Source organism: Sinohyriopsis cumingii, chromosome 15, assembly GCF_028554795.1.
Source record: "Sinohyriopsis cumingii isolate HCF-2022 chromosome 15, ASM2855479v2, whole genome shotgun sequence".
Taxonomy (NCBI): Eukaryota; Metazoa; Mollusca; class Bivalvia; order Unionida; family Unionidae; genus Sinohyriopsis; species Sinohyriopsis cumingii.
Genome location: NC_142975.1, coordinates 88,305,544 through 88,322,600, shown reverse-complemented (window position 1 = coordinate 88,322,600; position 17,057 = coordinate 88,305,544). Strand labels below are relative to the sequence as shown.

General features: G+C 34.5%; 1 protein-coding gene across 3 annotated transcripts in view; it reads right to left on the bottom strand.

The window, feature by feature from the left end:
• Positions 1–1,985: 1,985 nt before the first annotated feature.
• The window catches only part of LOC149782264 (acetyl-coenzyme A transporter 1-like), a 30,448-nt gene continuing 15,376 nt past the window's right edge, over positions 1,986–17,057 (bottom strand). For all 3 annotated transcript variants that reach the window (XM_089933640.1, XM_089933643.1, XM_089933642.1), the window contains 4 exons: positions 16,296–16,416; positions 8,418–8,526; positions 6,842–6,945; positions 1,986–5,090 (listed from right to left, as the gene is read on the bottom strand). In XM_089933640.1, coding sequence (XP_089789766.1) covers positions 4,932–5,090; positions 6,842–6,945; positions 8,418–8,526; positions 16,296–16,416 — 493 coding nt within the window. In that variant the 3' untranslated portion in view covers positions 1,986–4,931. The remainder of the gene's footprint in view (positions 5,091–6,841; positions 6,946–8,417; positions 8,527–16,295; positions 16,417–17,057) is intronic.

Genomic DNA, 17,057 nt, shown 5'->3' with positions numbered 1-17,057 from the left:
AGGAATAGCAATTATTTGTGGAAACGATATGACACCATTCCTCAATCCATGAATGGAAGTACCATGTGTACTTGCTTATAAGCCAAGCCCAACTGCAAAATGCACAGACCCAGATCTGCAGATCACAATGCTCCAACAGATCTAGGTCTATGCAATTTGGTAGGAGTAATAAGTAGAACAAACAATGACCCTGATCTGCCGGTGCTTTATGTTGTTTGCAGTTGGACTCTACTTGTAAGCAAGTGAGTAAATACATTACCAACAAAATTTTCATTATGTGCAAAAACCAATACATAAATGAATTAATTCACAGTAATCAGGTGAAATCTCAAAAGTAAATAGCAGTCATATTCAGTCTGCAGTGGGCATGTCATTGCATATGAATGTGTGATTTAATCTAATTAGTCAATGGTTGAAAGCCACTGTTGCTATGATAAAGTGCCTGTCCTAAGTGAACCATGAAAGTTCAAAGGCAAAAAAACTTTTTGATGTAAGTTTTCTAACAATGATATTATTAGTTTATAATATTACTATACATTTTGATATTCATTTTAGACCATGTATTTTTATTTGTTTCATTTTTTGGGCTTTTTTTACTTTCTAAGAGATTTTATTTTATATCTCAATATTGCCAATTATGCTGTGACATCTGTATTGGTCCCCTTTTAGCTTTATATGGTTTGATTAGTAAAAAAATTTAACCTTCTTCTGCCTGTGTTATTTCCACCTACATCAGAGTTATTCATAAAGACATGCTATCCTTCATTTCTTTTTACAGCATGGACTGCCATCTCATTTAAATTTTTTCCTTCATGAATACAGGCAAGGTTTTGTTTGCATGTTCACTTCACCCAATTTATATATAACATAAATATGTGATCTCATAATGCCAAACATTTGCAGAACCATTTACACCCAAGTAAATGAAAAAGAATAACTAAACACATGTGTACCATGCACACTGTATGCATGGTCCATGTTTAACAGTCCTCTGTATAGACACTAGTAGGGCATGGTTGTCCCTGGATTATTAACCAACATGATTCAATGATCTGGACCTTTGGTCACACCATGCAGTGTTGAACAAAAATTACTTTGCCGCATCCATTATTTTCTTATTAGACCCCAGAATCAATAGTTTTCTTTACTACTTAAAGCAAAAGTCATTGACAAAGTTTGGTCAAGGAACTTACCTTTGAACTTAAGTTATTCTGCTAGCCATTTTACTTTGAACCGCAATGATCTTAACCTTTGATCCCCAAGTCAGCAGGCCTTTACCATACCAAAAGTGCAAGCTCTCCACAAACTTTGGTCATTATACATTGTCTAGAACTATAGTTATTAATTGAGAACCATTTAGCTTTTTTTAGTCATAGTGAACTTGATCTTTGAACCTGACAGTTCTTTCTTATCTTACATGTAAGTCATTCCTAAACTTTGCTTATGGTCAGGAACTGAACATTTTTGTGCCAAAACCATTTTTCTTCTTTAAATCACTGTTACCTTAACCACTGAACCCCAACATCAATATACTTCTTCCTTACCACTCAAGTCATACACAAAGTTTGTTAACTGGCGTGTAGAACTAATGTTAATGAGTAGAAACCATTTTTCCTCTTTCAGTCAAAGTAACCTTTACCTTTGACCCCACCCCAATTAATTGTCTTTCTCCTCACCTCATGTGCAAACTATCCACAAAGTTTGACCAAGACTTAAATGTTATCATGCAGAAATCATTTTTCTTTGTTTAGTATGTGACCTTGATCTTTTGACCCCAAAATCAATAGACTTCTCTTTCATCAAGAATAAATTATCTGTAAAGTTTGGTGAAGGCAGATGTTATATAACTAAAATTATCATTTGGAAAAGGAAAAGTTTACAGTCATTGAATAATATAAGACAAGCATATGAAAAACCAAGAAAACACAAACGATTATTCTGCAACTAAAGCGAAGTTTTAGTATAGTCTATAAAAGGAGTCCAATATTCCACCATTCCTATATCAGCATGCTATATATTTATTACATAAAAACCTTTCATGTCCCATACAACGTCATTTTATGGCATCAACAAGATAATTCTGTGAACACTTAACTAGTCTCCAGTACAAATCAAAATATAATTACTGGAGAGAAAAAAAGAACAAACAATGTATTGTAAACACAGTTCCCCTCACCAAGAGAAGCACAGTTGGAATAGTTGACAATATACAGACAGGTATGGTAGATAGCTACGATGTCGTAGCCTCAACTTGATTTGTTGTGGTTGAGGCTACGAACTGTTCCCATATCATGTAATGGAGCAAATAAAATCATCACTAAAGTCAGAAACACAAACAGTGTACAAATTAACTACATAAGTATAATCATGTTGTGAAAGAAGTTTGGCTTATTTTGAATTTATTAAGCCCTTACACGATAAAATAAATTGGCATGGTTACTCTAACCTTATCCTGTCCTCCATGACAGATAACGCGAGACTATCGCAGTGACCCATTTTTTACGTAAGGCTTTCCAGACCATATTTTGATATTCTACGCTATATTATTAACAATCAAGTGCGAATAATCACTTCTTGGTGGAATTTCAAAGTTGCCGATAAACCGTATTTACTTTTAATGCGCAGAATTTCTGACCCAAATGGTGCCAAATTTTTACTACAATTTGTTTACATTTCCAAATAAGGCGTCAATGTCCTTATATGGGACACAAACAAATGAGGCTGAGAACGGAAGTAATCATTATTTGAAATAACATGGTGGATGATCTAAACGAAAAATATCAGCTAAAAAAGGTAAACAAGATTTTACAAGTATTTATAGAAAGATTTTCAATACTTCCGGTATTAAATAAGAGGACTACTCAATTTATTGGATTATATGCAAGGAATATGTTTAAAGTGTTATTATTAGGCTAAAAGAGCGCCGGCTGTGAATCACACCCGGCTTGCTCCATTAACACGTATATGCTCATGTTAGTACCCTGTCCACGAGGTACAAGTAAGGGTACTGATATTAGTACTAGTATGGTAGATTGATGGCAAGGCAGTGGTAGCTGACAATATACAGACAGGTATGGTAATTGATGGTGAGGCAGATAGATACCTTTGAAGATAGATAACATTGATTCTGGCTAAACTGCAAGGATTTTAACCCATTAACCATTGGTTGCAAACCTAAGCTAATCATCAAACCATTATGTGGTAAAATGCATCAAGTTTCATTAGTGTAGGGTCCAAATAAAGTTGTATCAGTCTAGATGTAAGAGTTAAAAGTCACAGTGAATGTAACAAAAAATTGAACAAATACAAAGGTCACTTACATGTGAAAATTAGGTTATAGTAACCTAGTTTTGGTATGAGTGAGTTACTTTATGCAAGATGTATCATCATACCAATTTTCATGTGTGCAAGTGAAATATAATCTCGGTGAATGTGTAACAAACAGTTGAAAATACAGAACTTTCTCATCAGCAAATTAGGTCACAATGACTTGGGTATGGCTAGTAATTCTTAACAATTACCCCAATACCAATTTTAACTGCTGTACAGCAAGATAAGGAACAAGATATTGAGGGCATAATGAAAAAAATTGAACAAGCACAAGTTCCTCATGCATGTATATTAGGTCAGTGACCTAGCTTTCGTTTGTACTTCCACACATAAATTTTCGTTAAGTAGAGGTCAAATATGATTCAAGATACTATAACAAATGAATAGCTAAAAATACTAGTCACTCAAAAATGGGTGGCCTACATTAGTATAGTTGTGTTGTTCTTCTTTATATGTACCAATTTTTTAAATGAAGGTTAAATAGGATCCAAGCTATCAAGGGCATACAATTGGAATGGTAAAAAGTACAAAAGCACTTTGAGCTTGAAAATCCTAGTTTTTATATTGTTTGGTTTCTCATGCAGAGATGCACCCACATACCAATTTTATCGAGTTTAAATGAAAAAAGGACTAATGATGTAACAAATGAATGACTCAAATAATTAAGTTGCTCAAGCATTAAAATTAGGCCACAGTGGCCTAGTTTTTACATTGTTAAGTTACACTGTTTAAGATATATCTGCTTACCAATTTAGATGTGTAGGAGAAATAGAGTCCTAGATGTTAAGGTATAATTGGGTTGCAGCAATCAACTTTTAATATGCTGATTTACTTTCAACAACATCCATCTTCAAAAAGACTTAAAGATATTGAGAGCATTAACAAATGGTTTATAGTACAAGAGTCACTCAGGCATGAAAAGTAAGTCACACTGACCTAGTTTATATGGTTAAGTTATTTAAAATCAGAAGTATCCACATACCAAGCTTCAATGAGGAAGGTGAAGTTGGGTCCAAGACAATGCCAGCATAATGAATGAACATTCAAAAGTCACTCAAGCAGGAAAATTAGGTCACAATGACCTAGTTTTGATGTATCGTTCAGATGCATTGTTGACAGATGATTAAAAACCATAGCTTACCTTTAACATTACCTTCAGTTAATTTAAACAATTTTAATATACACAGTTCATTTTATAAAAATGCATTCAGTCCAATCACCTGTGCCATGAACATTGGACTACAATCCATTACACATGGAAATAGAAAATAAAAACATGGGGGCGGGTTAGACCTGTGTATGAATAAATCAATGTCTAAGGTGTCAGTTACTTGATTTAAATTAACATGAATAAAGTGCTTTAGCCTTCACTACAAGGTTAAAATAAAAAAATTACTATTATAGAAAGAAGACCAGTCTCAAAATGTAATAATAACGACAATAGTAACAGCTGATTTTCTTAACATTTAACTTTGAAACCACAAATGTATTTTGTTTCACACTTTTCTGTTACAGAAAGTATATTTCACTAATGTTTGGAAATATTTTTAAATGTTTCCACGTTAGAACTGTATAAAATATGAGCTAAGGCACTGTCATTGCTATAAACACTTCCAATGTGATTGGTCGAGGGCATCTAGTTGTCTGACTTTGTGTCTCCGCCACTGTAGCCACAGGAATCCGATGATAACACAGGCAAATGATTCTATATAGTAACCATCTACTGTTGTAACACAGGTACCTCCTGCATTTGTACAGGCCTGGAAAAAATAAATACAACACCATGCTCATTATTATCATTATAGTTCCATGGATTCATTTTGTTTTTGAACAAAAATGGGTTTATTGATCTTGGGTCTGCATCACATCGTTCATTATACATGGAAATATGAATGATGAAAAAATAAGCAGAGACAATTAACAAACTTCTGACAAAACATCCAATCTCAATCTTGTGAAACTAATAACATTCTTAGTACATACTGGTCTGCAAAGAGTTGTTGAAAATGTTGCTACAGTAACTGACATGCATGCTGAAAACAGAAATTAACTTCATGTAGCCACTGTTCTATTGAAGAATGGAGAGTTATATGAAGCACAAAAATTTATACAAAAATGCAGTCATTCATTACAAGGCAATTACAGTTATTATGGCCACAACATGCAGTCATCCATTACAAGGCAATTACAGTTATTATGGCCACAAGATGCAGTCATCCATTACAAGGCAATTACAGTTATTATGGCCACAAGATGCAGTCATCCATTACAAGACAATTACAGTTTTTATGGCCACAAGATGCAGTCATCCATTACAAAGCAATTACAGTTATTATGGCCACAAGATGCAGTCATCCATTACAAAGCAATTACAGTTATTATGGCCACAAGATGCAGTCATCCATTACAAAGCAATTACAGTTATTATGGCCACAAGATGCAGTCATCCATTACAAGGCAATTACAATTATTATGGCCATAAGATGTATTATGATGTATTATACAAAAATGCAGTCCTGCATTACAAGGCAATTAAGTTATCATGGCCACAAGATGCAGTCCTCCATTACAAGGCAATTACAGTTAGTATGGCCACAAGATGCAGTCATCCATTACAAGGCAATCATAATTATTATGGCCACAAGATATATTATGATGTATTATACAAAAATGCAGTCCTCCATTACAAGGCAATTACAATTACTATGGCCACAAGATGTATTATACAAAAATGCAGTCATCCATTACAAGGCAATTACAGTTATTATGGCCAGAAGATGCAGTCATCCATTACAAGGCAATTACAATTATTATGGCCAAAGATGTATTATGATGTATTATACAAAAATGCAGTCATCCATTACAAGGCAATTACAATTATTATGGCCACAAGATGTATTATACAAAAGTGCAGTCATCCATTAGAAGGCAATTACAGTTATTATGACCACAGGATGTATTATGATGTATTATACAAAAATGCAGTCATCCATTACAAAGCAATTACAGTTATTATGGCCACAAGATGTATTATAGTAAATCTCAAATTTTTAAACTGAAATAGAACATGAACTCAAGTTTTATGACAAACTGTTTATTTAAATCAATTCCATTTCTACCATTACTTATGACCTAACTCTGCAAACTGATAAATGATTTTGTTATTTGATATTCAAATTAACTTCATAATGTTTGTATATTTTCTGTGAACAATTAAATCTTTTTCATTTGTATACATAAATGCATCTGATAAAAATTAGCTAACTGATATGCTAGCATACTTTTGAAAGTAAAATGTTGTTAAACTTTGTTGGTTTGCTATTGAGGAAGGCCGAATTTGTATGGCCTTTGATGGCTTGCTTTTGAGGTAGGTGTACCACCTAAGGCCTTTTCATGGCTTGCTTTAAAGTCAGGCCTACTTTTTAAGGCCTGTTATGTTAAGTCAACTTTTTAAGGCCTGCTTAATTTCAAAACTTTAACAGTACTTAATGAACTCGAGTTATTCACCAACCTGAATTTCCTGTTCAGAATAACAGCTTCCTGTGACTCCCTCACACGACTTCCATGTAAGACTATCTACCAACCACAATACTAAAGTTGCTGGCCAGTTGCTTCCTGTATTGAAAAAAAAAAAAAAACAATACTGAGTTGGCTTCAGGTGGTAATAGTAAATATTTAAAACCCACTGTAACCATAGAAACTCTTCTTTGCATTTCTGATAATGTTCTAAGGAATGTAACTTCTCTCTGTGTGGGACTGCAGTCAACAAGGATTGTATTCTTATATTTTTCAGCACAACATGCATGTTTAAATATTTGTACATTTTGTAATTTTAATGAGAGCAAAATTTGAATAATAGAATTTTCTGAGGATGGCTCTTGTAATTAATCCTGAAATTACTGGACATATTCAATTCAAAGAATTTAATTTTAGGCTCTTGAAATTGCTCTTGAGTTTCATGCTAAAATATTGTCAAAAATGTCCCAAACATGTAAAGTTATATTCAGAGTAGAGTGGTTTGTTGTTGTTGTTGTTATAGTGTTTAATGCCATTTTTCAGCACAAGATAGGCTATACATGGCAGCCAGTATAAATGGTGGAGGGAAAACCCACTGACCCACAAGAAGCTACTGGCAAGCTTTCTCACATACCCACAATGGCGGAGCCCAAGACTAGAACCCATGGAGAGAGAGATGAGATGGCAGTGATCCTAACAGTCAGTGCTTTAGACCACTCAGCTATTCGGGGGCCCCATAGTGGTTTGTGTCATCGAACAGATAAAATAGCTCAGTACCATAATACATATAAAAGATACAACAGCTCAGCATCATGATACATATAAAAGATACAGCTGTTGAGAACTTTTATATATATGGAAGTAGAGTAACCCAAATTGTTAGAAGCTACTGGATGACCTGTTGTCTTGGTGATACAGGTCCCACCAGTTCAAACTGAGCTCTCTGGGAGCAAGGTCTCTCAGACGCTTGAGAATGTCATATCAGACCTCATTCCATGGATTCAATGCTGTTGATCAGTTCCATTCAAATGCACATAACATCATGAGCCAATATCCCCAAAAATTTCATAACTCCTTGTACGCAGAGCAGGTAACACAAAGAACCAAGACATCAAAGCCTAAGCAGAAATATAATCTTTTTCTTGTCAGAGTTGTAAGAACAAGTGAATCTCCCTCTTGATTTGTTCAGTTACCACTTCAATGTCCACACTGTGTCCTGTGGGCATTTTGGGAAGAAGGATCCAAAGAAGACAACAGCTAAAAGACAAAGGACTAATTTCCCAAAAGTTGAGGTCTGTTCTTAGAAATGGAACCAGATGTCTGTCATGAGATAGACTGAACCACTGAGACTGAACTGCATATAGTTCTGATCAAACAAAAATAATGCTTGTATTTCACCAATTCTGCCTGCTCAAACTAGAGCAACAAGGAAGCAGGTTTTGTATGAAAGGTGGTAATGAAATTTCCCATGTCTTGCTATCTACCTATGGCACCATACATCTTGCTATCTACATACAATGATTACATTTTAATCTCAGACGTTGAAACAAATTATCCATGATATGCGTTACCTAGGTTAGAGAGTGTATTGAGTAAGGTCATATAGGTTCCTCCGATGATTGGGTCACTAATTTTGGCATGAAATGCAACTTGTGCCACACACATGCCACACACAGTCACCTATAAATAAACAAGAGTAGCAATAACAGTAAAAGTACACCCAAATAAATGACAACTTCAAATACTCTGAATGCTACAAAATAACGTAATGATACTCTAAAGACTTACTTATAAAGTAAAACTTTCATAAACCAAATACTCGTAGGGACTAATGTCCTGCCCAATAAATACTCATAGGGACTAATGTCCTGTCCAATAAATACTCATAGGGACTAATGTCCTGCCCAATAAATACTCATAGGGACTAATGTCCTGTCCAATAAATACTCATAGGGACTAATGTCCTGTCCAATAAATATCAGATGGGACTATGTGGATCATGATATGGAAGAAGTCAACAGATGAAGCTGGGGTTACAGACAGGTAAGTTAAGTTTCACCATAAAACAAATAATATGCTCGTATTTAGATTAAGCTGCGTTATGAACTTATTCTAATGCAAGGATCAATCTCTCGGATAGGTTCACTGGTAAACTGTAAACACTGTAACATATTCATTTCTTGTTCACTCACAAACATCATGGAGCACACTTCCCTAATGAAATCCTCTTCACTACCCAATATATTAACCTATCTACACCCTTGCGCATCTATACGATATTTCAGTGCTTTGTCCTATGACATCTATTGGATTTCATGAGTTGTCTCCCTTAGTATGTAATGTCAACTAACCAACAGTGTGTAGCAGCAGTGCATTGCACAGTGGATGAAAATGGTGGGGGCAATTGACTTCAAAGGACACTTTTTTAAGTTTAACATCAAAAGTATCACTACGTACCAGAGAGAAGCCATTACAGGTTTATTTGAGGAAAGGATGTATTTGTGCAAACATAGATCAGCAGTGGAAAAGTGATTATTTACGAGTCCATTCTAGTTGTGTGCACCCCTTTTCTCAAACTGCTCCAGTGGCCTAGTGATTAGAGTGTCAGCCTCAGATGCGGGAGGTTGCAGGTTTGAACCCCGGCTGAGTTATACCAATGTCTTATAAAAATGATTCTAACAGCTGCCTCACTAGGCACTCAGCATTAAGAGGTTAGTGTTAGGATTGGTTGGCCTGGTGTCAGGATAATATGACTGCAACATGATGCACCAGTGCTAGACATCATTATAAACTGCGAAACTAAAGACATCATAGTGTTGACTGAATTTTTTTAAAAGCTATGGTAAAAATCTAAATTACACACACACACACACACAACATGTCTCGATCACATAGAAACATTATTTAAATTTGAACAACATGATTTTGATGGGATACAGTGATTGATCCATCAAGGTGTAGACAGGTTAACATATTGGAAAATTGGCTAGCGAAGATGTACTGAAATGTACTGAAATGAGATTGTTATTTTCAATTCACCCCATTCAGTTAAAGATGAACGCATATTTCCTTACTTTGTAAATATTTACTGCTTTTACCCAAAAAATGACATGCCAAAATTCAGAAATAAGAGACTGTAATTTCTCTTGATTTTCAATTTCAAAAATCTGACATGCTCCACTGAAATTGGAAGAAAAAAAATTCAATGGGAGGTGTGTGATTTGCAATAATTTTAATGTACCAAGAAATGAGTCAAGTTTGAAAGCTGAATTTCATGTTTGACATTATAAACAATACACTGGTGGAAGAGCTTACTATGAGCTTGATCTCTGTACTATTACATCATAAACACTTCAATATATTGTTGAACAGATCCAACTATATTCAAGTAAAAGAAATTCATACAGGTAAAACCCATAACATGATTCTACTTATAATGCAATGGCAGGATGTTCCCATTTTTTAATTTAAGGTGACCTCTTTTTAACATTCTAAATACATGCTCTCAGAAAAGCCGATTATTTATATCCCTAGCAGATTTTTAATCCCAGTACTGCATGTCATGTTGCCTTAACTTCACTGCGCACCATGTCCACCATATTGGCGTGATTATAATTAAAAACTAAAGTATCGTAATATCATCAATTTTCATGGGGGATCAATTTTCGTGGTTTTTGTTGTTTCCCCAAACCACAAATTTAAATCCCCAACAAAAAATGAGCCACATAAGATGATGCCCCCCCCCCCATTTTCTTAGTGTTTCATTCCAGGAGATTAACACAGCTTCTAGTATTTGATGAATTAAGGTCAATACCGTAATCTGGTAATTAAAAATGAGCTTTTGCATGTGTTTGTTTTATTTTTTATTTGTACCTTTTGAAACCAGAATTATAAATCATTTTATATTATTTTAATGCACACATTCGATAAGGTATCCGATAGCTGTAATTTTACACTCACTGCCTTAAATCGATGAGTGAGGAAAATAAGGATAGAGAGAAGATAAGACAAAAATTATATGCATTCAAACAATAGTAATACTGAAAATGAAAGAAACAATAATACAAAATAACAGGATATGAAAGTTAAATTTAATACTTATTCAAATCGAGCCTTCATTCGAGAACAACTGTTTTTGAAACATTTAAATCCTTCTAAAAGCACATTTCATTTTATCCATGCATTTTTAATCCAAAAGAACAACAATCCTTTAAAATACTATAACTATTTCTTGAAACACTATTATAAATGAAACACTACGTATATACACTAATTACAGCAAAGTATTAAAGCTCACACTTCACAGGTTTCTGGACAAAGCCACTGTATCAACATCGTGTCAATCAAGACAGTTGGTACTCACAAATGCTTCTCAGGTAAATAACCCCCAAATTGCTGTATTGAACAAGTCCAGCTTTCTCAAAACCACAAAAAATTAAGTCTGATCTTTCTCTCATTGTAGTCTGAGCTGGAATTATCCATTCAGTGTGAATTGGCTTGATTAATGAGGTTGCTAATACTGTGCAGGTGCAAAGATATCGGAAACGCTTAATTACGCATATTTGGACACCAATTTTTGATCTCGGACGCAGAAAATCACTGAGGTGGGAGTCCTCCGTATGCATGTAATAGGTATGCAGCAAAATTCAAAGATTTTCCAGTCCTGCTTCAGCCACCTGCTTTGTGGGAAAATGTGTTGATCAATTAGCTGTGCTGATATTTACAATGACAGAATTCAGTGACTGAAAGACCCCTTGATGTACATACATATTGCCATTTTATAAGAGTACATAAAAAAGAACATGAAGCAATAGCTGGATGGCAAGTTCAATGGCTTTGACTGGCGGCCAGGTGGAAAATGTACTGATATTTACAGTGATTGAATTCAGAGTCAGAAAGACCCAGAGATGTACATGTGGTCATTTATAAAAGTACATCAAATAAACAATTTTAGCTTTCGTTATTGTGTTCATTTCTGAATGTAAACTTCGCCTTCTTCTGTTAGGAAAGCGAAAACGACTTCTCCCTGTGATTATTTAAGAGGTACATTGACTGACCATACCATATTTTTTTTAAATGCCCCTCGCCTTAGCCCAGTTAGTTCTAGTGTTGTAGTGAAATGCATTCATCAAGGCATCAGTAGCTAGGCCTAGTTTTTATATCAATTATGTTGACAAACAATCTCTTGCCCATTCACAAGCATTATGTTTTGATAACTGATTGACCATTATCCCTTTTCCGAGTAAGGTAGCAACTATCAATTTCCTGCATGCTATCCTTTGATGATAAAACATTCAAACTTGTGTGTCAAGATCAGAATCGGTGATTTGGTTATATATTAACTGCCTTTTATACAATATTTCATCATAAATTTAGTTTGAAACTGTAAGTGAGCTAGTAGGCCTAATGGGAAATAATGGCAGACTTCACTATGTCTGGGATGTACCAGTTTATTAGAATGTCTGTTTTCTTAAATCATCAGGCAAATATATTCAGAAAAAAATATACAAATCATTGAAACCAAAGCCTATGTATTTTAAGGTCTAAGCTGTTTTCTGACTTGACACGTATTTGCGAAAATACGGGGAAAAAACAGCAAATCAGATACTACTGCCTAAAATTACTACAAGTACATTTACAAATAAATAAACCACAAATTTGCGTTCCTGTCAATGGACTGCTGTAATGAAGCTATATTATAGTATTAAGAAGGGACTGCAACTTTTGATAGTGGGACTCCAATTTTTACCAAAATGGATGTCCTGGACTCCTAGTTTTAAAATCCTAGCGAGACCTCTGACTGTGCACTGATTGTCACCAGTAACATATTTTTCCATAATGACGTCCATGACCTATTTAGCATACCACTCATGGAAGTGTGACTTCAATTCTTTTTTGTACTCTTTATTTACTGTCAAGTCTAGTGCTTGAAGTTGGTCTGTATAAGAGGCAGGTACAAACAAAGGAGTGATTCCACTGTCTTTCAATTTAGTTAGCATCTTCACACTTTGGTGGTCTCTAAACACATCAAAAGTACTGATGCTGCAACCTGATGGACAGTGGTTTAAGTAAGAGATCATTCATATGTACTTTAATAACCGACTGGCCTAGTGTTGTTGGCTGCATCAGTTTCCTTTGATGTTGAGCACTCAAATGAAAACATATTGAAAGTGATTAATCTTGACAGGTGTTTTATTTGTGCTCATAGAGATGGAAATATTTTTTTAGTGTTGTTGGCTGCATTGGCTTCGACTGATGTTATTCACTTGGTTGAAAACACGGTTAAGTATTGAACTTGCCAGGTCTTTGACTTGTGCTCATATAGGTGGTAGTATTGTTTTAAACATTGAAGTGACTGCTGTTTGCATCATAACGGTTTTATTCTTTTGTATTCTTTATTTTGGGTAATTGTAGAGGTTAAACCATGAAATTAAATACCTACTAATATGCAAACTTTGACAGGTAAAACCATGCATTTAAGTATCCATGAAAATGCCTTTTTTTAAATTACAAAACCATGTAAACTGAGCCCAGCGAAAATAAATGATACTACAGTATATTTGATGTCTGATGAAACCCAGTGAACAAAACAAACAATATATGATGAAGAGGTTAGTTAAAACTGAGGACATTTAAATTTCAATGCACATTTTCTATGGGGAAGTTTTTCACAAAATTTTTTTTTACGTGATCCCGCTTATATAAGATTTGATTCTTTGGACCCCGAACATTGCATTATAACAGGTCTGATCGGTAGTAAAACTAGTTCTCTAACTTTTTTAACACATTTAGTATGGCGATCAGTGCTTACTGAACTTTTCTAACACATTTAGTATGGCAATCCGTGCTTACTTAACTTTTCTAACACATTTAGTATGGCAATCCGTGCTTACTGAACTTTTCTAACACATTTAGTATGGCGATCAGTGCTTACTGAACTTTTCTAACACATTTAGTATGGCGATCAGTGCTTACTGAACTTTTCTAACACATTTAGTATGGCAATCAGTGCTTAATGAACTTTTCTAACACATTTAGTGTGGCAATCAGTGCTTACTGAACTTTTCTAAGACATTTAGTATGGCAATCAGTGCTTAATGAACTTTTCTAACACATTTAGTATGGCCATGAATGCATACTGAACTTTTCTAACACATTTGGTATGGCATTAGTGATGCGTTGAAGATTTCTAATACATTTAGTATGGCATCAGTGATGCACTGAACATTTCTAATACATTTAATATGGCATCAGTGCTTACTGAACTTTTCTAATACAATTAGCATGGACATCAGTGATACGCTGAACATTTCTAATAGATTTAGTGTGGCCATCAGTGCTTTCTGAACTTTTGTAATACATTTAGTATGGCCATTAGTGCTTACTGAATTATTCCAATACATTTAGTATGGCCATCAGTGCTTACTGAATTATTCCAATACATTTAGTATGGTCATCCGTACATTCTTAACTTTTCTAATACAATTAACATGTACATCAGTGCACACTGAACTTTAATAAATTTAGTGTGGCCATTAGTGCTTACTGAACTTTTATAATGGGGTGCTCACCAGTTATTATGTACTTTTGAGATAGTGATACATGTAAGGTGATGTCGTCTGCATTTAAAACATGCACAATGGAGTGCTGACACACCTCTATGCTACATTAATGTAATATGGGTTATAGAGTAAACAGCTTGGCCTTACTCCAGATGTCCACCTTTCAAAAAACTTTCAGAAGCTGGTATTGTCTAGTCTGGCAAAATTCATTTTCCCTATTTCAATAGCTACTACAGACAGTGTACTTTAGACTAATTCAGGCTGATTTTTTTAGCAGAAGGGAGCAGTCATTTTAGTTAGCAGTGTGCTTAGATCATGTACAATTTCCAAAGAAATATCATCCACATTACATTAATGCAGCATATATATGACAACATTCTCTCCATTGTGCATGTTTTAAATGCAAACAACTTCACCTTACATAAGTCACTCTCTCAAATGTACATAATAACTGGTGATCGCCCCCAGAGCTGTTAATTTAATGTGGTGCTACAACAAGAACTGTTAATTTACTGCGGTGCTACAACAAGAACTGTTAATTTACTGTGGTGCTACAACAAGAACCGTTAATTTACTGTGGTGCTACAACAAGAAATGTTAATTTACTGCGGTGCTACAACAAGAACTGTTAATTTACTGCGGTGCTACAACAAGAACTGTTAATTTACTGTGGTGCTACAACAAGAACCGTTAATTTACTGCGGTGCTACAACAGGAGCTGTTAAATACCATGTATCATGTGCAATGGCTTCTTGTAATAAAAATGACACTCAAACACACATGTATTAAATAACAAGACTCTTTTGAAATGATTTTTGTTGTTGTCCAAATATATAATCGACATAAAGAAGATTTATTCTTTATATGGTATCCAACTATTACTTTTGTACAAAAGGTTTGCATGTCTTTTATGTGAAGAAAATGATTTAAAGAAACAAAATTCTCCTTTTTGTGACAATTCTGGCATGACTAAATCTACAAGAAACTTTTTCAATGAAAATAAGTGTCAGAGGGAGTCAACTATAAATAATGAAAATATACACATTGTTTAAACAATGCTGCAAAACAAAAAAGTAAGTTTAATTGGCATTATTATTGATTACTGTACACACAGTGCATAGTCCCTCCACTGACATCAATAGCTCACACATGCATATCAAGCAGTAAGCAACTGCTATTGCATTTTGTTGATAAATAAGTAACCATATCTTCTGATCCTGTGTATAAATATGCAAAATGTCTTCAGAATTAATGTTAAAGGTGTTGTAAATTAGTATTCACTTTTTGTAGTATATAGCATTCAGGCCTTCCATAAATACTTTAGCAGTTGCATACAATTAGATGCAGAAAGACATGCAGATGAAATGAGTGTACATCAGACACATATCTATTTAGACATTAAGACTGATACACCAAAACATGGATGGATGGACCTACAGATAAATCGATAACAGAAAAACTTCATAACACATACGCATACGTCGGACAATGACAACTCCCTTGCCATATTAACATAGATAACTAAAAGTCATGGCCTGGCAAACAAAATTTTATATAACTTGTACAAGTTTTACATAAAAGAAAAGAAGCAAAATAATAATTCTGGTACCATAATTCCTGTATTATCTTTGTAGGTATAGGTTAGTATGTCAAATTGGAACTGTCTCCCCCTGTACATATGAATAAAGAGAGATAGAGCTGTGGAACCTACCTACAGCAAAGCACAGCTGACAAAATTGGAATTGTTTCCCCACCCCTACCCACCCCCATATGAACAAAACAAACAGATGGATAGAACTAAGGAACTTACCTAATGCAACATTACAATTGTCATCCCCTGCATATATTATCAAAACAAAGACATGTGAATAGAACTATGGAACTTACTTGATGCAGAGCATAGCTTGCAAGGATGAGGCCATAGAAATAGAGAGGGAAATGACCTGCAGTTTCCTGGACATGATGTGACAGCCACACAACAAAGACATACAGCAGCTCTAGCAGTATTCTAAAAAAGTAATTTAAAAAAGGACTTAAACATAAGAAGAATAAAAGAAAATGAAATATATTTCGAAAGGTGCAATGCATGTCTGAATGGATTGTGGTTCACAAATACTGAATAAATGTAGGAAGAATTATTTTTTTAAGAAAAAGATTTGTGTTTGTAAAATACATATGCCCAACTTGCAACATAACTGGAAAATGGACAGAAATTGGCTCAAGTAAAGATACTGACACCTTTTCCACATTCCACCCGGAACATCAACACAGTTCTACTGAAAACCGTATGAGTAAATTACTGGTCAGCATGCATATTTTCTAATGATGATCAAAATAGACACTATGTTTCACAGCATCTACAAAAACTATAAAATAATGTCCTTCACATATTGCATCAAACTGTAATCCAAAACTCTTATAAATGTCATGAAGATCAAAATGATTTGTCGATGTGTACATATTCAAAAGATGACCATGATATGTACTAAATTTCACAGCGATCCATAAAAAAATGCATGACAAATTGCATTAAAATGATTCTGTCATACACTGCATTCAGATAATATGGTAAATTATTGTGACAGAAATTGTTGGAGCACAGTGATTTTTCGATATCTGCAGCTTCAAGTAATGAGCACAAAAATGGTA